Source organism: Siniperca chuatsi, linkage group LG17 (assembly GCF_020085105.1).
Source record: "Siniperca chuatsi isolate FFG_IHB_CAS linkage group LG17, ASM2008510v1, whole genome shotgun sequence".
NCBI lineage: Eukaryota > Metazoa > Chordata > Actinopteri > Centrarchiformes > Sinipercidae > Siniperca > Siniperca chuatsi.
Window position 1 is genome coordinate 28,438,874 of NC_058058.1, and position 26,345 is coordinate 28,465,218.

The 26,345-nt window shown below is 41.4% G+C and overlaps 1 protein-coding gene across 3 annotated transcripts; it reads right to left on the minus strand.

Moving 5' to 3' along the window:
• Positions 1–1,127: 1,127 nt before the first annotated feature.
• On the minus strand, positions 1,128–25,309 carry LOC122863799 (mothers against decapentaplegic homolog 4-like). Of its 3 annotated transcripts, none has more exons than XM_044170533.1 (11): positions 25,046–25,309; positions 22,660–22,834; positions 22,444–22,467; positions 19,208–19,417; positions 18,656–18,910; positions 17,347–17,448; positions 6,570–6,623; positions 5,135–5,339; positions 3,513–3,681; positions 3,065–3,203; positions 1,128–2,195 (listed from the first exon to the last, which is right to left on the minus strand). In XM_044170533.1, exons 1-11 carry the CDS (start codon positions 25,280–25,282, stop codon positions 1,984–1,986), a joined length of 1,782 nt encoding a protein of 593 aa, XP_044026468.1. In that variant the 5' UTR covers positions 25,283–25,309; the 3' UTR covers positions 1,128–1,983. The 3 variants fall into 3 exon arrangements, with proteins under 3 accessions (XP_044026468.1, XP_044026469.1, XP_044026467.1); XM_044170534.1 differs by having other exon boundaries at positions 5,135–5,318; positions 19,208–19,420; XM_044170532.1 differs by having other exon boundaries at positions 19,208–19,420.
• Between the last annotated feature and the right edge of the window lie 1,036 nt (positions 25,310–26,345).

Here is a 26,345-nt window from a genome sequence, read left to right on the forward strand (position 1 = left end):
ATTTAGATTTGGTTAAAATATATTAAACGTTAACTTAATTTTACGGTACACTAATAAGACGTAATAATGATCTCCTATCTGGTTTCTAATTAGATATAATTATACCAAATTATACTCTAAGTATTTAGTAAATATTTTGGGTCCAATATGGCTTTATATGCAGTTTGTCATTACAGCATAAGTTAGGTGTATGGTATCTTAACTGGGTATAACTGTGTTCATTTATTGTGTAATAAAGAACATTTCTTTTTTTTAGTCTAATTTGATACAAAGTACAGATTATTATGTCATATTAGTGTATCGTAAAATGAAGTGCCACCCTTATTAAATCAAGTCTAATTCAATCGAATCTAAACTAATCAGTAGAAATGTCTCTCAGCAGCTTTGTGAAGAGCTCTTATAAGAAGAAACTTTTCGCTTGGGATCTTTCCAACCATTTACTCCTAATGTAAGATAAGACTTTGTGAAAACGGTCCCAAATCCCTATTTTATGATGACAAAGTCATGTGACACAATCAGCATAAATACAGATTAATGACAAGAGCTCTGCTGTCTTTTAAAATGAGTGACCACAGAGAAAGTTAGAGGAGACATGTCACTGCCACACGGCCCCCTGGGGGGTACTGGACGACAACAGCCCAGAGTTCAAATAAACTGTAAGAGATGACACCCTAAGTGGTCCGACCAGAGAACAGAAAGGCACTGGTGTCACATGCACAGGTTGGAGTCTGACAGTACAACACTCAGGTTTCTGTCTGTTTCTGGAGTTTTCCATTGACCATTAGAAGTTCTGCTGTAAACCTGTAGAATAACTACTGTTCCACAGTAACACACAATATACATTATAAACCTAAATAAATACAAAGCTTACTAAATAGAGTGTTGTAGTCAGGATCCTGTCAGAGGGCTTCATTGTTAGCACTTGCTGTTAGTTTTGGTACCCCTTACAGACTGACTTCAGCCTGTCAGTGATGAAGAGTGTGTGCGGTTTAGGCGGAAAACTAAACTGTGACTTTGCACTGTAGTTATGAGGTATTCTGGCTTTGGTGATTTACACCAACCATTTGGTTACATACAGGGTAGCACTGCTTCATTACAGAGAACAACAACACTACTTTCAAGCTAAATGTTTTTGACTTTTTAGTCTTTTGGTACAAAAATAATATAGCTTGAGCTGAGCGTAATAACAGAGCTAAGCAGCTACCAATGCTAACAGTTTGAGTTTAGACATACAGTGAAGAGCACAGTACAAGCACAGAGATGACATAACACTGGTTTCCTTAATCCATACTTCTACATCAGTTCTGCTGTTGATAAGATGTAAAGACAACTGTAACGCAGTTTGTATTCAGTGTGAATTTACTGACAGCATGTTCCAGAGGTATGCAGTTATCTGTCTGGAGTTTTCTAGACTCCTGGATAACTTGTGTTCAGCTGCCTCTGCAGCTGCATCATGCAGAATCTTTACACATCTGTGTGTATTCCATGAATGAATGTGCAGAACGCTCCTACAATTAGAAGAAATCCAAATTGCATATAGGGAAACTGGATTTCTGAAACACATCCCTGGATTTCTACAGTGCATACAAATGTCTTCAGGACAGAGACAAATTGGTCAGAACACAAACTCAAAATCTGAACCTTCAGAGATCCAACTCCCTTGTGTTTGAGTTTAGATTGTACAGAGTAAAACAGACAAATCCCAAAGACATCAGCACTCTTATGTCTGTGTGGCTACAAATGTTTTGGTTACACTGTGTGTGCATGTGTGTGAGACAGCATGAGTGATGTGTGCATTGATTGTTACAAGCATGATGTGTTGTTGGTCATTTATGTTTTGTGTGTTTTTGATTGATTTGCTTTGTGTATCAATTAGATACTATTATAATTATAATATTTGGCCTGAAGCAAAAATATCCAAACGTGTGTCTGTGTTCACACATTCATAGAATCCAGATTGGAATTTGAACACGGTCTTGGTCCTCAGTTGGCAGGCCCTGGGTCTGCCAAAGGCATAGTGTGCAACACCTCATCCAGAAGCTGCAGAGCACGGTGCAGGTGAACCTCCACCCAGCAGGGCGTGTGTTTGATGCTCTGCCGGGGGTAGTCAGGCCCCCAGCCCTTCACGAAGCTGAGCCGCAGGATACACAGTCGCCTCAGGTCGTCCACACCGATCCCCGCTGCTGCAGACAGACCTGTCAGTGAACAAGAGGGTGAAATCAGAAATGGTGCTCGCCATCAGAGCACTGCTCCTTTACAGTGCCGTTCAGTCATTCCTCGCCAAATCACACAGAAAAGTTGCTTCGGACACCCGCTGTCACTGACTGATGTTAATGAATTCATCGACTGACAGCGGATCATTTCAACAATAACAATAAGGGTGATAACGTCGACCTGGTCACCCGTTACAAAAATGCACGTCAAACATGTTTAGATGTGGAACACCATTCAGGTACGGACATTTCACACCTGATAAATTCACGTGATATCGGCACAACAAAAGCCCAAAATCTTCAAATCACCCGCTGCTGCTTGTAAAGCTTAAATGCTGTGAGCGCATGGTGACAACTGAAGGAGACTCAGATGAGCATTTAAACATTTTGATCAGCTCAGAGCTTCTCCCATCTGGAATTTGGCAGTTGGACAGTAAGAGGTCGCTGTGATTAAATGGTCTTTTTGTGAATGAATCAAACTCAAACTGTAAAGTGAGTCCATCCCCAGTAGATATTGGGCCCTAGGGGGTAGAAGTGGAGGGAAGAGGGAAATGTCAAATGAAAATTATGAAGTATCAAAAAAGAAAAAAAGTAGTCCCATTTTTATTCCCTGATTCAATGATCATTTTCTATTGATTATGTTACACATTTCTTCTATTAGTAACTAGTTTCTCTTCATGGCTCAGGAAGCTTCAGCACTTGCACTTTACTGTCTTTGTACTTTTTTCTGTTTTTAAAATTGTATGTGTTTGCAATGTCGCTCCCCTGTACACTTCATTTGACATTAACAATACATGGTGGAAGCCAATTTGAAATGCAAAATGTACAGTGAACAAAGTCTCAACACTTACTAACTGCAGGTGCGATGCCTCCGACGCTGCCTGGACCGGGGATATTTCCTGCCACAGCAGCTGCCTGTGCAGCAGCCGCAGCCTGAGCCGTCGCTGCCTGCTGCTGCATCTGTCTGTGGCACTGCCGCAGGTCAAACACCTGCCCAAGACACAAGCAGCTTACATTACAGCACAGTACCACAGCTGGACAGGCAATCTGAAGAAGCATGGTACCATTCATTCTTTAACACCACTTTACAACAGTTCACACAGTTCAGTTACCTAACAACGGCTCATTTCAAATAGAAGTGTGACTCCTTTGTTTGGTTAAATTCCAGTGTCATGCCACCTATAAGCTCAATGCTGCTCACTGGTGTTCTTATATAAACAAGACATTTAATAGTTTAAAAACAGAATAGATACATGTGTGTAAGAAAATATGATTTATGTGTATGATCTGGATTCAGACCTTGATGTAGGCTCCGGGGTAGATCTTGTGCACAGCATCACCTGGTGCTCGGCCTGCCTCCCTGTCGAGGTAGTAGCTCTGCACAAACACAGCGTGGTCGCTCATACAGCGCATCCACACATCACCCTCACCACGACACTCCAGCTGTACGCCTTTACCTATGTGTAACCTGGAACACACATCGGGACAAACAGAGGTCAAACAATTAGTTGTGCTTCCCCTCTTATTGTAAAAGAGGACTATTGTCTTTTGAAAAGAGATGAGACCACAGTAAGTGCTAGCATAGGGTGTGGAGGTGGTTTTCAGCCTGCGGTGGAAGACATGCAGTGACTGCTGCCCTGACGTCAGACACTTCAGAGAAGATCTTTGGCCGAGATGAGCACAGGATTTTTCAGATGGGGGGGTGACAGGGATGAGCTGATCAGGTGGGTTAGGAAGAGGAGGAGATTGTTACCCCGTGTACGCTGTAGTCGCTCATTGTGGTCAAATGAATGTAATGTACAGTACTTTTGCATAACGGCTTTCTTTCATTGGCTTTACTCAAAAGCTGATACAAATGATACAGCGTATTTGATTCATATTACTGTATAAGATCAATTGTTATTTACTACTGTACTTTACACAAGAAGCTGTGCCATAGCTGTAGTTGCTGAGTGCTAACGAAGTGGTAATCCATATTATACATTACATTGTTAGATGTATTGGTTCGTTTGTCCCAAAGGGACATTTCAGAGGGATTTCAGCTGCATGGAAACCACATCCCTGCTGTACTCTAGCTACTGCTTTAAAAAAGGCATGGTTATGTGACTAATACATCATGTAATTGGTTTAATTTCCTACAATCTATAATAAAGTGCTTGTTAGTGAAACCTACAGTGTAGGTTAAGGTCCTCCACATCTCAGTTCTGACAGCTGCTGACAGATCTTATCCTGGCATATTTCTCATATTACAACTTCTCTTATGCCCTTTCTCTGGGAAAATGCTATTATTCTTCCTCCAAATATGATTTTTCTCTTCCCTAAGGGCCTTGGTATGCTTCAACAAGTGCTTGTTGGATTGTCCTCTGAAACAGACTGATTGGCCAGGACTGCAGAGGTGTAACAGTTTAAACTTCTGTCTCAGCTCTTTTTTCATTCTTCAGCTACTGTTACTTCTCACCTACATGAATGCCTTTAAGGAGAGACTGCCCAAAGTTATCCACATTTGTGTTATTCATTGTGTCAATGAGCAAAAGACAGTTGTTGGAGAGAGATGAGGGAGGCAGTGAGATGCAGCCAGGAGGAGGATTTTCACTGTACTTAAGGAGTTGCCTTTCAGACCAGCTACCAACACTTTACACACATCAACACATCTCTACCTAATTCGTGACAAGCATACCGAGACCTTAAAAGTCTGTTGTACAGACGCAGTCTCAAATAAAACTCATTGCAGCATTACTCTATTGAATTGCATTAAAGTGTACAAGTGTTTGTTATTTTGCTTGTCCCCTGTATTTACAGGCAGGACACAGGGTCATAGATCCACAACATCCTTACAGTTAAGCAGTACTGAAGTAGAGAGGTGTGTTGTCTGTAGTCATTGTCATGCCATCTCACACGAGTGTTTGTCTTCATTCACACACCTGGCTCTTTCACTGGCATCTGTGCGGTGGACATTACTCAGCTGGCCGAGGCAGAAGCGATCGCCTCCTGAAGGGTCAACATAACCATCCACAGTCACTACAGGGCAGCTGGAGGGCACCTTGAACATCTCACCCACCTGAACGTCCATTTCAAAGTAGGAGATAGAGCACCAAAACTCTGGTCCTTCAATGAAAACAGAGGAAACTGTGACGGGCTAACGCAGCTGTGACATTCTGTCCCAAACACATGCAGTACATTTATCAAATAGATACTGGAGTCATTTAGGCGAGTGCTTGCAGGGTGTGTCTCTCCTCATTACATTTGAATTTAAGGGAACGTTATACAAATAATAGGAGGAGACACGTTAACAGGATGATTATGTATTCTGTTAGATTTACTGATTTGCGAGTGTCAGTTTTGTGGAGAAAGTTCTCCACCTCTCAAGACCAGGCGTAAACAGCGCAGATGGGATTCATCCCAGCCACAAGCAAAGTTGTGGTGGAGAAAAGAAAGTTATATGTAGACCTACATCACTAAAAACTGATTCTTAGAAAGAAATGGAGCAAATCATTATTAAAGAACACAAATATCTGATAACGGTAACAGCAAACAGTGGAGGGGAGGTTGAATTTGAACTCGACCATCAATGAACTGTTGACTACAGGCTGCAACTAAACTCTTCTTTCCTTTGTTAAGACCTTTAAGTGTGTGTTTGACTGCATTTACCCCAGTAAGGCTATCTCTGTTGTTTATGGTAAACAATTGTTAACATTGGCTTGGAGGTACATAAAAAGGAAAACATGTTATCAAATGACAGAAGTTCTGGAACCACACTGTCACCTTCAACTCTTAATGATGAATCTATCCATGCCATATCTACACAGCAGACAATAGGCGCGCACACACACACACACACTACTGTATGCGTAGGCAACAACTGACAGAGTATCAACGTGTGTCTCTGCTCTAGTCACATTGTTTTAGGAAAGACATTTGTAAGACCTTATAAAATTGTTATTTTAAAAACTGGAGTCTTTGCAAACAAAAATACCAGAATTTCCTTTAAGTTAAATGTCTGATACATCATTTTTAAATACACATTAATCAAACTTTACAACCTACAGTGCACAAGCTCTACCATCCCCATTTTAGAAATATTCTTTCTATACCAACTGTCAGCCACCGGTTTACTGTCAACGCAGACAACCAGGATGTAAATACTGATGACGGTTAAATATGATGATACATGAGAGTTCATACTCACTAAGCCCTGTGCAGCACCACATTGTTGAACTCAGATTACTCATTCTTACAACAATAGTAAGCAATTGTTCAATGCCTGTCCAAAAATACTGTAGGAAATCAGTGGCAGCATTATCAGTTAAATGTCTTGATATGCACAATATAGTTAAGATCAATTGTTACATCTCTAACCTGGATGATTGGACACAGAAGGAGGGAAAGAGGTTGAGCCATGATGCTGAGACCCTGAAAAGCAGAGGTATGAGAAAATTAGTCTGAAGCAGAAAAAAAAAAAAAAAAAAACAAAAACAAAAAAAAAAAACACACTAAGCAATATTTGTAGGGATGTACCCAACTCTTCCAAGCTGAACCTGACGTGGACATTTGGGGGAGGTGGGGGAGTGAGCATGCATGTTTTCAAATCATAGGCTTTGAGATTTATAAAAGGCATTTTACCTATCTTTGCATTAGCACCTTGATGCAACACATTACCATTGAAAAGTTCAGACTTTGGTAACTCCTCATAATAGTATCAAAAAGACACTGTAGCAGACAGCACAGCACATGAAATAAGAAAACAATCTCATTATTATGAGATCTTTCTCTTATATCACATCTGTATCTCGTAATTATCAATGAGGCTGTAAGAACAGCTGTCAGTTAAGAAGGGGCACCATAGACTAAGTATAAATGTGTTTCAGTGTTGAGTGTACAGAATGGAGTGTGGTGAGCCCTTCCAAAGAGAGAAATCTGAGAGAAATGTGTGTTTATGGGGCCATTATTGCAGCAGAACTATTTACAAATGTGAGTGGAGAGTTTTGTAACTATCTATTTCCGATGCATACTCAACTTGTGAATGTGTACAGGAATCTGCAAATATGTATTTCAGAATCTGTGTGCATAATCAGATTGGTAAATAAAACAAAAACACCCCACCAAATCTGTATTCAGATTTGCAAGTGTATTGAAAAATGTGTAGACAAATCTGTAAATGCGTACATAAATCTGTGAATGCGTAGAAAAAGTATTTTGCTTCAACAGCTGGAAATATAGACAAGTCATCAGTTACAACTCATATGGGCCTTTTTGCACGTGACCTTTGCTACACTTCTGCCGTGGCAGAGATCTGCTAATGCGTGTGGAGATTTCTCAGTAGCTATATAGCCTACATACCATCAGTTGGCAGTAGCACCCACTTGGCTGGGGTGTGTAGTGGTTGTGAAAATGAAATAGTTAATCGTCACTTCCTCGTTCAGTAACTTGGATCATTAACAAGGAAAGGAAAAACTTCCTTTAAGAGGCAGAAACCTCGAGCAGAACCAGACTCAATGGTGGGCGGCCATCCACCGATGCTGTGTTAAGTTTTTGAGAGTGTGAGAGAGAGAGGTAATATTATTATTATTAGTATAATCATTAATAAATAATAATAATAATAATAATAATAATAATGACAGTATTAGTAACAGAGCCAATAACAACAATTGTAGTAGCAATTGTCAAGCAGGAACACAGGATCCAGCCAAGGTCCAAGGGAGAACAAAGAATCCAATATAAACTCATGGTGAGAATGCTGGGGAACTGGGCACAGGAACCAGGTACAACAAAAGGAGCACCACAAAGGTCCGGAACACTAACAAGACAAGAACAAAACTCATGGAATCACTCAGCAGGACCAACACCATGTATACAATGATGATCCAACACTGAACAAAGAAGAGACCCAGACTAAATACCCTAGGGGAGGTGAGACAACGAGACACAGGTGCAAACAATCAAGGAAGGACCAACAATCAAAACTAGAGGGAAAACAAAGACAGGAAGTAAAAACCACAAGATACACCAGGGAAGGAAGACACTACAAAATAAAACAGGAAGTGACAACACCTAAACTACCACAGAGCCAGGTCAGAGAAGCTAATATTGGAGATATATGATCTCTTTTCCTAGTTCTTGTCAATACACGTGCCGCAGCATTCTGGATCAACTGGAGAGTCTTATTTCGGCAGCCTGATAATAAGGAATTGCAATAGTCCAAGCAGTAACAAGTAACAAATGCATGCACTAGTTTTTCGGCATCATTTTGAGACAGGATGTGCCTGATTTTTGCAATGTTACGTAGGTGAAAGAAGGCAGTCCTTGAAGTTTGTTTCATGTAGGAGTTAAAGGACAAATCCTGATCAAAGATAACGCCGAGGTTCCTTACGGTGGAGCTGGTGTCCAGGGCAATGCCATCTAAAGCAACTATGTCTTTAAATAATGTGTCTCGGAGGTGTTTGGGGCCAAGTACAATAACTTCAGTTTTGTCAGAGTTTAACATCTGAAAATTGCAGGTCATCCAGGTTTTTATGTCCTTAAGAGATACTTGAAGTTTAGCCAACTGGTTAGTTTTATCTGGCTTGACCGATAGATATTGGGTATCATCCGCATAACAATGAAAGTTTATGGAGTGTTTCCTAATAATATTGCCTAAAGGAAGCATATATAAGGTGAATAGAATCAGTCAAAGCACAGAACCTTGTGTAACTCCGTGACTAACTTCGGCGTGCACGGAGGACTCACCGTTAACATGTACAAACTGAGATCGATATGATAGATAGGATTTAAAACAGCTTAGTGCAGTTCCTGTAATGCCAATTACATGTTCCATTCTCTGTAATAGGATGTGATGGTCAATGGTGTTGAATGCAGCACTAAGCTCTAACAAGACAAGTACAGAGACAAGCCCATTGTCTGAAGTGCTAACTAAGGGTAAAACGTCTTTAAGCAGCCTAGTTGGAATGGGGTCTAAGAGAAAGGTTGATGGCTTAGATGAATTAATCATCAAAGTTAGTCGAAGAAGGTCGATAGATCAGGTTTTACAGCTGTTTCTAAGGTTCCTGTGTTTGAAGATAAATCGGTACTGGTTGAAGGCAGGACATGATGAATTTTTTCTCTAATAGTTAAAATTTTATTATTAAAGAAACTCATGAAGTTGTTACTACTGAGGGCTATAGGAATACATGGTTAAATAGAGAAACGACCCTCTGTCAGCCTGGCTACAGTGCTGAAAAGAAACCTGACAACGTCTGGACAACATTGGAATGACCTCTGTTCTCTGAACATATAGAGCACCATGTGGAGAACTGGAGAAAAGAGAAACAGACGAGGAAGAAGCAAACAAACATCTAGCCAACAAACTGACCCAACTGCAGCTGAATGAGCTAACCAAACAAAAGAAGGACAAGGCTAAGACTCAGGTGGTGGTAGCAGATCAAGCCCAGACGCAACCAACAGTGACGCTTCAGACTTCAGCCCAACCCCAGGCGCCGGCCCTGACATAGGCCCCACGAGGACCAGAACAGACAGCACCTGTTAACTCAGCCACTGCATCGCTGGCACTAATCCATGTCCATGTTAATCTGTCTGGTGGTGTAGGTGGTAATTATCGCCCTAGAGGACAAAGAGGTGGTCCGCCTCACTGTGGAGGATGGAGAGGTCAACATGTACAGTAACTCTCAGTCTAACCCACAACTTAACCAAGCTCAAGCTGGGAAAAGTATGTTGGGGTTGTGACCATCCAGGACACCACCGGTGGTAGCAGATCAAGCCTAGACATAACCAACAGTGATGCTTCAGGCTTCAACCCAACCCCACCAGAGAGATTGCCAAACAAATCCATGGCAATAGGGGAGCCCAGAGGAGTCTCAGGGGGGATTGACTACACCAGCTGTCTCATCACGCCCACAAGATGGGCCCACCATAGCAGTGATAATACAACATCAAGAATATTCTTTTATGGTTGATAGAGGAGCCTCATATTCGTGCATCAGAACTCCCCCTCCCCAGTTTATCAGTCTATATAGGCTATACAGGCTATAGGCTTCTCTGGGAAAATACAAGTGATACCCCTAATACAGCCGGTCCCAATGCTAATTGCAGGAAAAACTATTGTCGCACCTTTGACTTATTCAGAAAGCACCATACATGTACTAGGAAAAGAGATTTTGTGCCCCCTAAAGGCCAATATTATGTGCACACAAGATGGCATCTACATAGGCTTTCCTGAAAACTTACTGGCAGGAATGATGCCAGTACAGACACAACAGGAAACTACTAACCAAGTTCAACCTTCAGTAAACTGGCTTCAATAGATGCCAAAATCAAGATTGCTCGCAACAGGTGTGGTCAAAATATAAGACAGATGTAGGACAAGTTAAATCAGCACAACCCGTATGCATTAAGCTAAAACCAGGAGCTAGGTTACCATACCAAAAGCAATACCCACTAAAGCAGCACACTCTGGAAGGAATTAGACCCACAACAGAGGGCCTGATAAAGGCAGGGGTCCTGATAAAAACAAAGAGCCCCTGCAACACCCTTATCTTTCCAATTAAGAAGCCACACTCTAATGATTATTGACTGGTGCATGATCTAAGGGCATCGTAGATACTGAGATGGCCGTTGTGCCAGACCCACACACTTTGCTCTCCAATATTCCACCCGACACACGATGGTACACAGTGATTAACTTATGTTCAGCTTTCCTTAGTGTACCAGACTCACACCTATTTGCTGGTTTTGCTTTTCAAAAAGCTTCTTCACTGACTATGGGGCATCCAGTAATTTTGTATATGTCCCATCAATTATATGCCTTGCTCACAAGCCCTTGATCTAACCCAAGCTAGAAAGACAGGTTATGAGGTTATCCTTTCAGCACCTGAACTTTCTATCCAACGTTGTAGCAGAGTGAATCCGGCAACCCGGATGGTGCTGCCTGTAGATGGAGTTCCACATTCAATTCAATTTCAATTCAATTTTATTTATATGACATGTTCAGGAAACAAACAACTTTATGCGAGCAAGTGAGGACATGCATAATCAGCCAATCACGGCAGATCTCATGCTGTTTGCAGACGGATCCTGCTTTAGAGATGCTGCAACCATGCAGATTATGCAAATAAATGAAGATAACACCTACGCAGAAATACAGGCAACCAAATTTGCTCAACCATGTTCTGCACAGCTTGCAGAAATCAAAGCTTTAACAGCCGCATGTAAACTAGCACGGGGAAAGTGTCCACTGAGACCCACATTAAGACCTTTCCGTTTTTGCATATCTTTGTGTTTTGCCTTATAAAATTGTCATTTTTACAGTATTATCAAGTTTCAACATTCCCTGAGTCAGCACAACCTCAGATAATGATATATATCACTCATATACTATATCACTTCTATTCAGGGGATAGCAGCCCATAAAACAAAAAACGGAACTTTAATTTTTGCTTATTTTATTGAAAACAGCGCAGAGTCATCATTGTCACTTTCTTCGACGTCTCCTTGAAAAATATGCTCCAATACATCAGCTGCACTAAATGTCTTTTTTTGCCATGTCTGTATCTTTGTATCTGTCTGTATCTCTTTGTTTCTGTACAAACTTTTCCTCTTTGCTTAGCGCTGGGCAGAGGGTGAGATTATCCACATTTATAACTTTTCATATTAGTTTTACTAGTGGAAGTAACCTACAAAGCTCTTAATGGTCTGGCACCATCGTATCTTAAAGATCTCATAATACCGTATTAGCCGACTAGAACACTGCGCTCCCAGAATGCAGGGTTACTTGTGGTTCCTAGAGTCTCCAAAAGTAGAATGGGAGCCAGAGCCTTCAGATATCAAGCTCCTCTCCCAGATCCCAGTTTGGGTTCGGGAGGCAGACACCATCTCCACTTTTAAAAGTGGAGATGGTGTCTGCCTCCCGAGCTTAAGACTTTCCTCTTTGATAAAGATTATAGTTAGGGCTGGCTTGGGTGAGCCCTGAACCCTCCCATAGTTATGCTCCTATAGGCCTAGACTGCCGGGAGACTTCCCGTGATGCACCTCTTTCCTCTCTCCTTCTCTCCCTCTCCATCTGTATGCATTTGTATCCTATTACTGTATGTTACTAACTCAACATTTTCTCTCTCCTGTAATTTTATGCTTTTCGTTTCTCTCCTTCTGTTGCTTTCAGCAGGTATTTCTGCCTCCGGAGCTGCAGAGACTGGATCTGTGGTTGTGGGCCACCTGCTGCCCCCGTGTTCCTGCTCGACAACTGCTACTACAGTTGTTGTTATTGGCTCTGTTACTAATAATGACATTATTTTTCCTATAGCTGTCATTCCTATTATTACTAATTTATTAATATTAACACTACAATTACTATTCTACTATTTAAAAAAAAAAAAATCTAGGTGGTATTACGGTGTAGTCCCTCATTCGTTCCAGGAGTGTTCTATCATAGAAAAGGTTTCAGTCGTAGTTATCTGGACACTGTTTTCAGAATCAAGACGTTTCGGCTCCCATCCAGAAGTCATTCTCAATTGTGAAAAATGGACCGGGAACTCAGAAATTTAAGATACTCTGTGTTTTTTAAGCCCTGCCCCCAAGGAAGGAGTCTACCTGAGTATCTGTTGATTACTCTGCCTAGTTTCACCTGAAACTGACCTAATTGTTTCCATGATGGCCCAGTAATCAGTAATCAGGCCTATTGTTTTCTGGCTGCACCCCCCTCATCACTGTTAAGTACCTGATTAGCATGTGATTGGCGTGACCACGGTGCTAATACACTGTGGTAAACTTTGGGCAGATTGAATCTCAGACCACCATTTCTGCTCAAAGAGGGGTTTTCTTTTTTCACAAAAATGGCTTCTTTGACACCCCTTTCAAACCAACTCTTCTCTCTACTTAGAATCTTCACCTCACTGTCTTCAAATGTGTGGTTTGTAGCTTTTAGATGCAAATGCACGGCGCTCTGCATTCCTGAGTTAGTGTGTCGTCTGTGCTGATAAAGTCTTTTGTGAAGTGGCTGTTTAGTCTCACCTATGTACTGTTCTTTGCAGTTTTCCTCACTGCATTGAACTGAGTAAACTACATTGCTCTGTTTTTGTGTGGGCATCTTGTCCTTAGGATGAACGAGTTTCTGTCTTAAAGTGTTGCCTGGTTTAAAGAAAACAGGAACATCGTGCTGTCTAAAGATCCTTTGTAGTTTTTCAGACAGTCCAGATACATAAGGAATGGAGACACCGTTCCTTCTTGGTTCTAGATGGTATTTGCATTGTGCCTCCCTCTCAGAGTACGGTCTAGACGTGCTCTATAGGAAAAGTGCAATGAGAAAACTTCTGTTATGAATTGGTGCTCTATAAATAAAATTGAACTGAAATGAATTAAATTACTCACATGCACAAACAGGGGCTTAGCTTAATTTCTGTAGTTCAACAGGAAAAAAATGGCATGTCTCTAGCTCAAACTGTTGAGCAATAATGAAGCTCTAAAGACAACATGATATTTGGGACAGTATAGGCCCCCGTGGGTTTCAGAAGTTTAATGTATATACATACTCAGCGTTCCCTTACGGGGTGTGCCACGTTTATGGAAATATTTGGAAGCAGAGAGGCTTCCTAAGGCCAGCTACGCACAGACAAGCAGCACTGTTAGATGCAATACACCTCCCATCAGCGGTTGGTTATCAAGTTTCCAGCACATCAAAAAACAGACAATTGAATAGCCAAAGGGAATAATTTAGCAGATGAGCAGCAGTAGGCAATAGTATGGGCCCTCTGTTGGTAGCAGAGGACTGTGAACCTTTCACAACATTGTCTTCTCTCATACAAGCGCAGGACAGAGCTGATCCTTATGAGAAGTCGGTATGGGTGAAAACGGGGGCTATTAAGATCACACAAGATGGTCCACAAAAAGTATTGTGGAGAAGTTGTCATAGTCACTTTGTGTTGCCTCTTTCATTGATGCAGTTTGCTATTAGGAATATGCATGGTTCCGACCATTGCGCAAGGGGGGAGATCCTCAAGCATCTCCAAGCAGTCTGGTGGTCACCATGTTTGGCAGCTAGAGTTGACAGGACATTACAATGTAGTGTGTGCACAGTATAACATGAGGTTTTTTCAACTCCTATTGCACGCATCCCGCGCCGGACGGCCTGTTTGGCACCTATTGATCGATTACTGTATATCGACGTGATCCAGTGAATAGGGAAGATACATTCTTGTTGTGGTTGATAGATTTAGCAGATGGGTTAAGGAGATGCAAGAGATTAAGCAAAAGTGTGGGTGTATGTATCTTCCTCAATACTAGGGAACAACTGAACAAGCTAATGGTACCCTGAAAGCAAAAGCTAAAGCTAAATTGGATTGAGGCTGTACCTCTGGCACTGATGTCAATGAGATCACAGACTAACAGACTAACACACCTAACACTGCATGAAATGTGCATAGGGAAACCAATGCCTGTGCCATATCTTAGAGGCCCATATGAAAGACCTCCGCTTGAGCAGAAAGAGAACTAATGAGTTATGTGCAGCATTTAACTCAAACACATAAAGTTATATTCCAGCAGGTGAAAGGTGCCATTCCACACCATCTGCAGAGGGTGTGTCTAGGAGAGTGGGTATACATCAAAGTGATCAAGAGAAAGTAAAACCAACCCCGGCACAAAGGTGCCCCTTTAAAGTCACCCTAATGACCCCAAGGTAAACTGCCAATGTGCAGAGCTTGGTAGTTAGTTCGCTACCTGTACCAAGACTCAGGTTTTATCTCTTGTGAAAGAATAAACTCATTTGCATTTAACTCTGATCTTCTCTCGTGACTTCTTTGGAGTGTCTCCAGTTTTTATTAATTGTTATTGGGAAAGTATAGGAAGACAGTCTCATTCCTCGGGCCAAGCCTGAATTTCTCTGCTCCGACAGCCATAAACAGCAGCAGGTGCTGTGGCAAGTCACAGGCCGTGACAGGAGGGTGTTCTGAGGCCCGGGACAGGGGGGACCGAGTAGGGAATGTGGGCGGGGAGCGGCGTCAAATGACAAATTTTCAATTTGTTTAGAAAATCCTGATTTGAGGGCGCTTTCCATTTTCTCTTGGTAAATGGTAGGCTTTTCCCCCAAAGACGACATATGATAGTTCTTATAATACATCCATGCAGATTGCATTTTCACAACCACTACCCAGCCCAGCAAGGTGGGTGTTACCGCCGACTGATGGTAGGCACTGAAGCACACAGACAAATCTCCACACGCATTAACAGATCTCTGTCACAGCAGGAGTGTAGCAAAGGTCACATGTAAAGAGAGAGGCCCGCCTGAGTTGTAACTGATGCCTTGGTGAGAGAGGTAAAGAAGAACCCAAAAATCACTGTGGCTGAGCTCCAGAGATGCAGTAGGGAGATGGGAGAAAGTTCCAGAAAGTCAACTATCACTGCAGCCCTCCACCAGTTGGGGCTTTATGGCAGAGTGGCCCGACAGAAGCCTCTCCTCAGTCCAAGACATATGAAAGCCTGCATAGAGTTTGCCAAAAAACACATGAAGGACTCCCAGACTATGAGAAATAAGATCCTCTGGTCTGAGACGAAGATTGAACTTTTTGGCGTTAATTCCAAGTGGTATATGTGGAGAAAACCAGGCACTGCTCATCACCTGCCCAATACAATCCCAACAGTGAAACATGTTGGTGGCAGCATCATGCTTTGGGGGTGTTTTTCAGCTGCAGGGACAGGACGACTGGTTGCAATTTAAGGAAAGATGAATGTGGCCAAGTACAGAGATATCCTGGAAGAAAACCTCTTCCAGAGTGCTCAGGACCTCAGATTGGGCCGAAGGTTCACCTTCCAACCAGACAACGACCCTAAGCACAGAGCTAAAATAACAAAGGAGTGGCTTCGGAACAACTGTGACCATTCTTGACTGGCCCAGCCAGAGCCCTGACCTAAACCCAATTGAGCATCTCTGGAGAGACCTGAAAATGGATGTCCACCAACGTTCACCATCCAACCTGACGGAACTGGAAAGGATCTGCAAGGAAGAATGGCAGAGGATCCCCAAATCCAGGTGTGGAAAAACTTGCTGCATCATTCCCAAGAAGACTCATGGCTGTACTAGCTCAAAAGGGTGCTTCTACTCAATACTGAGCAAAGGGTCTGAATACTTATGACCATGTGATATTTCAGTTTTTCTTTTTTAATAAATTTGCACAAATGTCTACATTTCTGTTTTTTTCTGTCAAGATGGGGTGCTGAGTGTACATTAATGAGAAATAAAATGAACTTTTTTGATTTTAGCAAATGGCTGCAATGAAACAGAGTGAAAAGTTTAAAGGGGTCTGAATACTTTCCATACCCAGTGTATATACAGTTACACAACTCTTCACTCATTTGTAAACAGTTCTGCTACAATAATAGCCCCAAATGTGTTTTTGTCTTTAATCAGTGTAAACTTATACAAAACCCCTTAAACTCAGACACTTCATCAGCAGTCAGTGATTTAATCTGAAAACACTGCTGGTAATTCGATTTTGATACTACCAGTGGGGGGCACCAACTGTGGAAATGTTTAAATCCTAGACATTGTGGCTTTAAACTGCAGCTAACCAACCAAAAGCATCAGCCACTCCCAGTGCGGGCAGTGTTATTGTCACTCATTTGACCAACAGGTTACTGATATTGAGACAAGTAACCTGCTAGACAATAACAATATAGTAGAATGAAACAATTCTTGACAATACAGTACATTGATGAATGGCGTGACCTGCCTGATTATTCCAGAACTATACTAACTTTACCTTGAGCAACAAGTACTATACTTGGACTTTGTGTACTGGTATTTGTTTCTACACAAACAAGTGATCAGAGCTTTGTGCTCTAAATTAATCTGGCATATTTCTCGCCAAATCATTCCCTGGGACAAATATAGTCAACTCATTGAGAGCAACTCATAGAACGTACCTATTTATACCACAGCAAGCACACATTTCTACAGCCATTATACTGTATACATGATCAAAGTTATTTGATAATAACATAGTGAGGTCAATTTTCTAAAAATGAAAAACATCACATAAGATCTTCAACATAAAAAACACTAGGAGGAGTAGTGTGAACACTGTTGTTTGTAGTCTGAGAATCTCATGTGGTTTCCTTTGTGTAGAAGAGACACCGCTTTTGAAGCATATCTTACAGTGGTGGTTTGAATGATGGAGGGTAGGTTGTTGGTGACCACGCCCGTTCTGCTGGGGTCCTATAGGAGTGTAGGAGGCTGTGCTGCTGCCTGTCCAAACTGCTGAATTACAGGGAAGTAAAGAATGATCAGTGTGACCATGTGCAGTGTTCATCAAAGTACAGTGCAACAATTTACAATGTTCCTTCCCTAAATCCCTAAATATATTTCACACCGATGGAAGGTTTTGGACCAATGTGTAAGACAACGCTCTCCACCACCATCTCCATCAGACCAGATGATATAATATAAAGTTTCATCTTCAGATCTGTGTAGTGACATCTGCGACTGTCTCTGATGCTGTATGTCCTTTAGTTTGTGTGTCTCTCTACCTGCTGTACTCAGGTCTGTCTGATCTCAATGGGACGGTCTGATTAAATAAAGGCTGTATATATAACTGAATGAACATCTTGTGGAGGAGGTGTTCATCCCTCCAGCAGAGCTCCACAAACTTGGCCAGCAGCCCTGAAGCTGTTTTGGAGGCTCGTGGAGGCTGGACTCCACACTCCACACTTCATGTTGCTTTCTCCTGTAATTTGTCACCCATCTGTATATACTTTATGATGATAATATTTACTTAATAAAAAATAAACAAAAAAAGTCTTCTTACTTTAATGTGATTTAAAAGTGATTTAAAAAAAATACAGATGAAGGGAAAATGATTTCATATTCAAAACTTGTGTGGTGAGGTGTGACAAATTTTACATGGTATATATATTCAGTTTAGTTAATAACTTTCTATAATGTTACATTTATTACACTGTAATTTATGTTGCTGATCCTTTTTCACACCTTAACACTGCCTATAAGATGCAGATGCCTCCAGATAAATTGAATTAACCTATGAGCTCTTGGATGTTGCTGCTGGAAGAAAAGAACATCCTGTGGGAATAACTCCATATCATCTTTAAATATGTTTGTCTCTCTTACAACTTGACACATTTACACTATTTAGTTACTAAAAAGGTTTATATCATTAATTTATCTTCCTTGTGCATGAGAAAGAATAACTTCTAGAATCTAGAAAAATAGAAACACCTGTACAATTGAATGCAGTCCAGCACTGCAGCTCTGCAATAAATGTTGCTTGTTTGAAGATTATCCTGTTATTTGTGTTCATATCTATGCTTTTAATTATGAATTATTATGCATTATTAGACAATTGTTCCCATCCCCTGGAAAGCAAAACAAAATACTGATATTGAACAATACCCATGTACATATGTGAGTACCATACACATGCATGCATGCAGTGTATGTGTGAACTCACTGTGGAAGGCAGCCTGGCTCTGAGAGTGTTTATTGCTGCTGTATCCGTTCTGTCCATGCGAGTGAGAAGGAGGTAGGGAGGGTTGTTGTGGGTGGGGGGGCTGTGAGGGTTGCTGGCCAGCCTGTTGCTGAGGGGGTTGGGTTGGGGTCGGAGGTCGTGGTGCCGGGGTCATGACTTGAGCCTGTGGAGATGCACTTTGGAGACGGCCGTCACTGTGACCGCCCTGCAGTGGTAGCATGGAGCCAGAGCTGGACACTGGAAGGAGAGCAGAGGAACACATCGGCCTGACTATCTGACTTGTGTTTGAGAGCCCAAATTCAAATAAAGTAGCTACAGCTGTCAGCTGCTTTCTGCTTATTATTTTGTTTTGTCAGTGTATGAGTCACAAAGGCTTTCATAAACCCTTCAATATAAAAGCGTGAGCAGCTTCTCCCAGCCCACACAAGTTATTTATCTGCTACCTGCCCAAAATAATGTACATTGGTCACATCTGATAATGAGTTAGTTAACAATTCAATAATGAATACAGACATCAGATAATGAACAGCTGACCTTTGGGTGAGACAGGCAGGTTTGTGTATCTGGTGACAGGTGGGGGTCCATGGGGCTCAGAAGACAGCTGTGAAGGAGGCAAGGGCTGGCCATAGTGATCCGGAGGAGGCAGCTTCAGGGCCACTTGGTGGTCAGACAGAGGCATGCCAGGTGGGAGGTCCATCTGTATACAGTCATGGATGTATTCCTCTTTGATCAGCCCGCCTGCTGCTGCTGCAGGAGTCAGAAGAAGGTTAGGTCAGGTGGAAGAATCACTACAGTGTATTGTACCTGAAGGCAAGACTCCTTGACAGTGATATTAATGTGGGACATAACCATACTAAGTCAAGTCATCAGAGCATTTGAATACAAACAGCCAGCCCCTGAATATCATTGGTGGACATTCATAAAATATCAATAGAGACTTCACGGTACCACATGTATGTATTTCTGATTATTAGAAACATTTGTTTGTATAGGGAAGTAGGCAGAACCTATCCTGTCAAAACTATTTAACTGGGTTCAGAAGGCAATTTCCCACAGAGAGTGCAAACTGCTATCTTTTGGAAAAAATCAAATCATACATAGACAAAGGGAACTTGGTGGGGGCAGTGTTTCCTGGACCTTAAAAAAGCATTCGATACCGTAAATCATAGCGTTCTTATCTCCAGACTTTCCAAGTACAGTTTCTCTGAAAAAACACTGTCATGGTTTGAATCATATCTTCTGAACCGTGAACAGTGTGTCATCATTAACAACAAAAAATCCTCTTTTTTAAAGAGTGAAACAGGAATCTCAGAGGGATCGGTGCTAGGCCCGATACTCTTTAGTCTATACATAAACGACCTTCCTGCATCATGTCCTGGGGCTGGTCTCCAGATGTATGTGGATGATACAGTCATATATGCTTATGGAAAAACAGCTATTGCAGTTACAGACCAATTGACAAAGCACCTGGAAGCAATAGCTTGTTGGCTTGAAAACTAAAAAAAACAGTGTCCATATGTTTTTCCTCCAGACGACGGCCCACATCAACTGTATTAAAGGTAAAGATCAACAGTCAACAACAATCAGTTGTCGAAGTCAAATACGTAGTGTGTGAAGCGCTTTGAGTGGCGCTATACAAGTACAGTCCATTTACCATTTAAATACTATGACTTTCTGTTGTGAATCTATTCTGTACACACAACATCTATTTCGTGTCTGTCTATCCTGGGAGAGGGATCCCTCCTCTGCTGCTCTTCCTGAGGTTTCTAACATTTTACCTGTTTCCCTGAAACAGGTTGTTTTTGGGGAGTTTTTTCTCATTCGAATCAAGGTTCTAAGGACAGAGGGTGTGGTATGCTGTACAGATTGTAAAGCCCATCAAATTGTGATTTGTGATATAGGGCTATATAAATAAAATTGACTTGACTTGGCTTGACCCTGTTATTGTCAGACAGAGAAAGTATTGGCAGCACATAAAGGGAAGTGGTCTATTCCAGTTTCCTGCTGAGCTCAGTCCCTTTCAAACATGTAATATGTATTACTGCTTCATCTATCAGTTACAGTGATGGCATCCTGTCATAAAGACATAGGTGTCTGTTACATAAATGTTTCTAATGACTTTATTCAGACATGACAGGACCATTACAGAAAGCCACAATGTTTGGTGCTATTTGTCGCCTGGTCCACAGGGGGGGTGCTGCCCCTGCTGGAGAACAGTGCTGAGTTGGAAAATAATGTGTTCTGTTCAGACAGACTGCATCACTGATGGATTTTAAAACTTATTTTGCCATTGAAGTCTTAATTAATGACCATGGAGAGAGTAAGGAACTCTTCCCCCCTCTTTTCACAGTGAATCCTTTAAGAAATTCTCATCAATTCTGCTGCCTATTTTATAATATCTGACAATACACAAGCATAGAAGGATGTTGAGTTGACTCTCATTTAATTCATATTTCCCTACATGCTGTATGTAAAGTATTTAGTACGGAATAAAGGGTTTTTTTTCTGACATGAGAAGAATTCCCTCAATAACTTTTTTTTAATGTTACTTTCTTTGTGCATAAAGGATGATACTATTTAACCTTTTGCTACTGTAATCTTTATGAACTTAGTAGGTCGACCTAGTAAGATTGCAGTTGAGACTTTTATATAAAAGTGAACTGAGTACTTCTTCACACAAGAGTGAACTTGCTGTCACATTTATGTAACGAGCAGCAACGCAAGGTGAACACATGAGGCCCCCACGCAGCTAACCCTGAGTGGGCCCCTTCCCTACAGCACAGAGCAGGCGAATTTGAACATCTTTCATAGTGAGGATACCAAATCATTTCAAACGCAAAATGAGATTTAACAGACCACTTTAGAACACTAGGCACATTATAGAGTTAAATGTATTTTAAATAGTTGGAGCTTTTTAAAGTGTCACAAGCACTGTCAAGGTGCTGATCCTGCGACAGAGCTGTCCACAGTATCCCATATTTGACTCCCCCGCATTACTCATTGTGCAGGATTTCATTATCAAAATGATAGCCCACCTGCCCACTCAACTCAGATTGTTACACAACTTTACTGTGAAGATTGCAGATTCCTTCCTGAGGGCAGGGCTTATGTAACTCAGAGTAGCTTAAATTTCCAGTTCCCCAAAATCCAATTTTTGTCTATAATGTGAATTACACAATTGAGAATGACTTTCGGATGGGAGCCAACTCCCCTGCTCTTTCAATCTGCTGGATGTCGTCTTGATTCTGAAAACAGTGTCCAGATGACATTCCCTCACGACTGAAACCTTTTCCTCTCTAGACTGTATAGAACACTCCTGGACCCCATCCGAATGAGGGACTACACCATCTCTAGACTGTATTCTTTATAATATTATTTACACCATCCCTCATGGTGAATATCAGGTATTGTACTGCTCTCTGTGCGCTATATAAGTACAGTCCATTTACCATTTATCATTGACGAGGTATGGACTGGTTATTGATTTCTCATGAAGTGGGTGTGTGTTTGTGCTGTGTTTGGACCACATCCTTCTTCACACTTATCCCACTAGCGATAGCCTTAGAAGGCAAAGCCTATACGAAATAGAACGTTAGTTACGTACCGTAACTCCATATTCTATGAGTATAGGCGCAGCCCTACTAGCTACAATTATTATAACTATTGACTTCATAAAAACTGTTGCACAGGGTGGTCAACATGTCTTTTTGCAGACTCTAAGTTTGCAGTATCCTTTAAATCATAATGTGGTGCTGTAGAGTGGAACTCACCTGTATTTTGAAGGCTGAGACCAACTGCCAGAGAAAACACAAAGAACATGAAATGAAAACTTGACTAGAGGCATCATACAGAAAATGAAGCATCAATAACATGCTCACTCCAACATGATGAGATGTATAAAGTTTGTTAAACTAATTTGACAGTTTTAGCACAGAGATTGTGAAACCTGTCCGAATCCAAGTTGTTCAAGTATGAAGCTGACCTACCGATGCCAGGTGACACCACCCTCTCATAATGGTAGGGGTTGACACACACATTGTCATACTTCAGGTCAAAGGCGTACTGGCAGAACTTGACATGCTTGAGTTCATTTTTGTGGAGGTCAGGCCAGCGCCACAGCCGTGCATAAATCACATGAGGAAAACCTTTCCTCCCTGCCACCTGAGGAGAAAGCACAGCGTCGTTACAACAGCTCCTATACCCTCTGTCACGCTCCCTGAATCTATGACTGTCACACTTTTTAAGCCACCACATCCTAGCTTCATTTGTGTCCTCAGCACTCAGTTACACTCCGTCATTCCTTTGTTACACAAACTGTTACATACTGTCAGTGACTTTTGGTCCAACTGACATGTCAGGCAGCAAATTTGAATTAGTACAACTCAGTGACATTGCCCCAGTGTGATAACAGCACACATATGACCAAGATGAAACTAAAAGGCGAAAGGCGTGCAATTCAGGTCAAATGACATAAACATTAAAATATGCTACATACAGTGGTGTTTGCCCCCTTCCTGATTTCATATTTTTTTGCATGTTTGTCACACTTAAATGTTTCAGATCATCAAACAAATTTAAATATTAGTCAAGGATAACACAAGTAAACACAAAATGCAGTTTTTAAATGAAGGTTGTTATTATTAAGGGAAAACAAAATCCAAACCTACATGGCCCTGTGTGAAAAAGTGATTGCCCCCTAAACCTAATAACTGGTTGCTCCACCCTTAGCAGCAACAACTGCAATCAAGTGTTTGCGATAACTTGCAAAGAGTGTTTTACAGCGCTGTGGAGGAATTTTGGCCCACTCATCTTTGCAGAATTGTTGTAATTCAGCCACATTGGAGGGTTTTCGAGCATGAACTGCTTTTTTAAGGTCATGCCACAGCATCTCAATATGATTCAGGTCAGGACTTTGACTAGGCCACTCCAAAGTCTTCATTTTGTTCTTCTTCAGCCATTCAGAGGTGGACTTGCTGGTGTGTTTTGGATCATTATCCTGCTGCAGAACCCAAGTTCGCTTCAGCTTGAGGTCACGAACAGAAGGCCGGACATTCTCCTTCAGGAGTTTTTGGTAGACAGCAGAATTCATGGTTCCATTTATCACAGCAAGTCTTCCATGTCCTGAAGCAGCAAAACAGCCCCAGACCATCACACTACCACCTCCATATTTTACTGTTGGTATGATGTTCTGTTTCTGAAATGCAGTGTTACTTTTCGCCAGATGTAATGGGTCACACACCTTCCAAAAGTTTTGAGTATTTTCTCAAATACTCCACAGTATTTTCCCAAAAGTTTTGAGGATCATCAAGACTTCTGGGAAAATATTCTGTGGACAAAATTGTAACTTTTCTGAACTCTTTCACTTTCTGATATAGCAGGGAAAATCACAGCACTCCTGATGTGCATATGTGTTACCACTGTTATGATCTTGTTACTCATACAGATTGGGAGATAACTGTCTTGACAGTTCATGTTCCACTGATGGATTCAATAATGGTTCAGCTTTTGAATTGGTACTAAAATCACATATCTAGTATGAATGTGCTTGGAAGCAGATCGAGACCCTCCTTTTCAGGTGTTCTCGGTCAAGGTGTTTCATCCGCACCACACTTTGATTGACAGCTTTGACCAGGCTAAACAGACCCAACCAAACGAGCAAATGCACCAGAGGTTGTTTAAACCACACCAAACCTGGTGTGAATGCACCTAAAATATGATCAATGCCCACAGTGCAGGGAGAGGGAGAAAATGAGATGTTATACAATGGCTTCAGGCTTTGGGTTGCGTTTTGGCTGAAAGTTTTTGTTAGCTGTATCTGAAAATCACCTTGTATGCCTACATACTGTATATGATTGATAGAATGTTGCCACCTGCTGGATATATTATGAAATAAAACAAACATGCCTTGCATTATTAGGTAATATCAATGGGGTTTTATGTATATGAGAATGAATGTTCAAATATTCTGAATATATGAACCCTGCAAAATGGTATTAAGGTCAGCCTAAATTCTTGCAAAAAAGACACCTGCACAGACAAAACTATAGCTGTTTCAATGAATTGTGAATTGATTTTGAATACTTAATTAAATTTGAAATTGAATAGTGACCACAACAATACAAATCAAAATGTAAAATTCCTAAAACTGTATAAATTCCTAATTCTTAACTATAAAATATGAAGGGGAAAGTAACTGTCATAAAATATTCAAGAGACATCTTTATGCAAATGTACGGTATCATGCACAGAGGGTGGAAAGTAGACATTTAAGTAGTGCAAGTAGTGTAGCAGTGAAAGCTGAGCGGACTGATACAAATTTACTATACGTGTTTGTATGTTTAAAGTAACCCTGCATGTCGGAGGTGGAATGACCTGCAGCCGTCCGTCCAGCGTCCTCTGGATGGTGACACACTTGCTGGGATGGACACCATTGGTGGTGATGGCAGTGATGAGTGAGTCCAGCTCGTCCTTCTTCTCCTTCAGCTTCTTCACCAGACTCTCGATGGCACGTTTGGCGAAGCCCTCATTCTCTCCGCCCTGCCGGTGGCACATAAGGCTGTGGACGATGCTGAGGCAGGCGTCATTGCTGCTTGGAGGGTTCACCGACATGATGCTGCTGCCACAGGACACAAGAGGAAGGCTTGTTATGCTCTGCCCAAATCATACTGGCCCTTGATAGATACTCTGGTATAAGGGATATATTCTAAGTGACAAACACCCCTTTGTGGATGTAAATCTCATTTGCTGGTGGAAATGTGGTGGAAAATATTTTCTGGGAAACATGCATTTGTGCATCCCAGGCATTTGCAATGCAGACGATGCCTAGAGTAGCAGGTGAGGAAGGAAGGGATGTCCCCAGTTTGAGTCCAGTTATCTTGCCTTACACATTTATGATGTGATATATGATAGAAAATTTGACTCAACTTCCCAAATTTGGAACACTATTATTATGCTTTCATTTCACCCTCCAGAAATTGGTTTAGCAAAACTCTAAAGGAAAAGGAAATTGTATTGTTTTCTGGTCTGTCAACTCTACTATATTTTGGTCCATTTGTTGCTCATTCTCTATACATTTGGAATAATACAGAAAAAAAAAAATTTAAATGGGAAATGGACTGGCATTTACATTCTCAAATTTGCAGGAATAACCTCCTTAAGAATGGGGAAAACCAATTTACATCTGTATGCGGTAAAGCAAAGGGATTCATACCCAGTCAGATATTATAAATGATAAGGTAAGATCTTTTCACTTAAAAAGTGAATTCATCCCCTTTATTGTCCACTTCACTGTATGAAAGCCAGAACAAAAGTTAGTTTGCTTCATTCTGTAACAACAACTAGCAGACATTTTCACCTAACCTTGTTCACCTGTAGATGTTAGTTGTCAGACAGTGTGGTAGCTGTAATATGTAGGAATAGGAATTTCTCAGCCAGGTTTTTACTGAGAAAATGGCAGTGAGCAAATGTGCTTTACAGCGCTGTGGAGGAATTTTGGCCCACTCATCTTTGCAGAATTGTTGTAATTCAGCCACATTGGAGGGTTTTCGAGCATGAACTGCTTTTTAAGGTCATGCCACAGCATCTCAATATGATTCAGGTCAGGACTTTGACTAGGCCACTCCAAAGTCTTCATTTTGTTCTTCTTCAGCCATTCAGAGGTGGACTTGCTGGT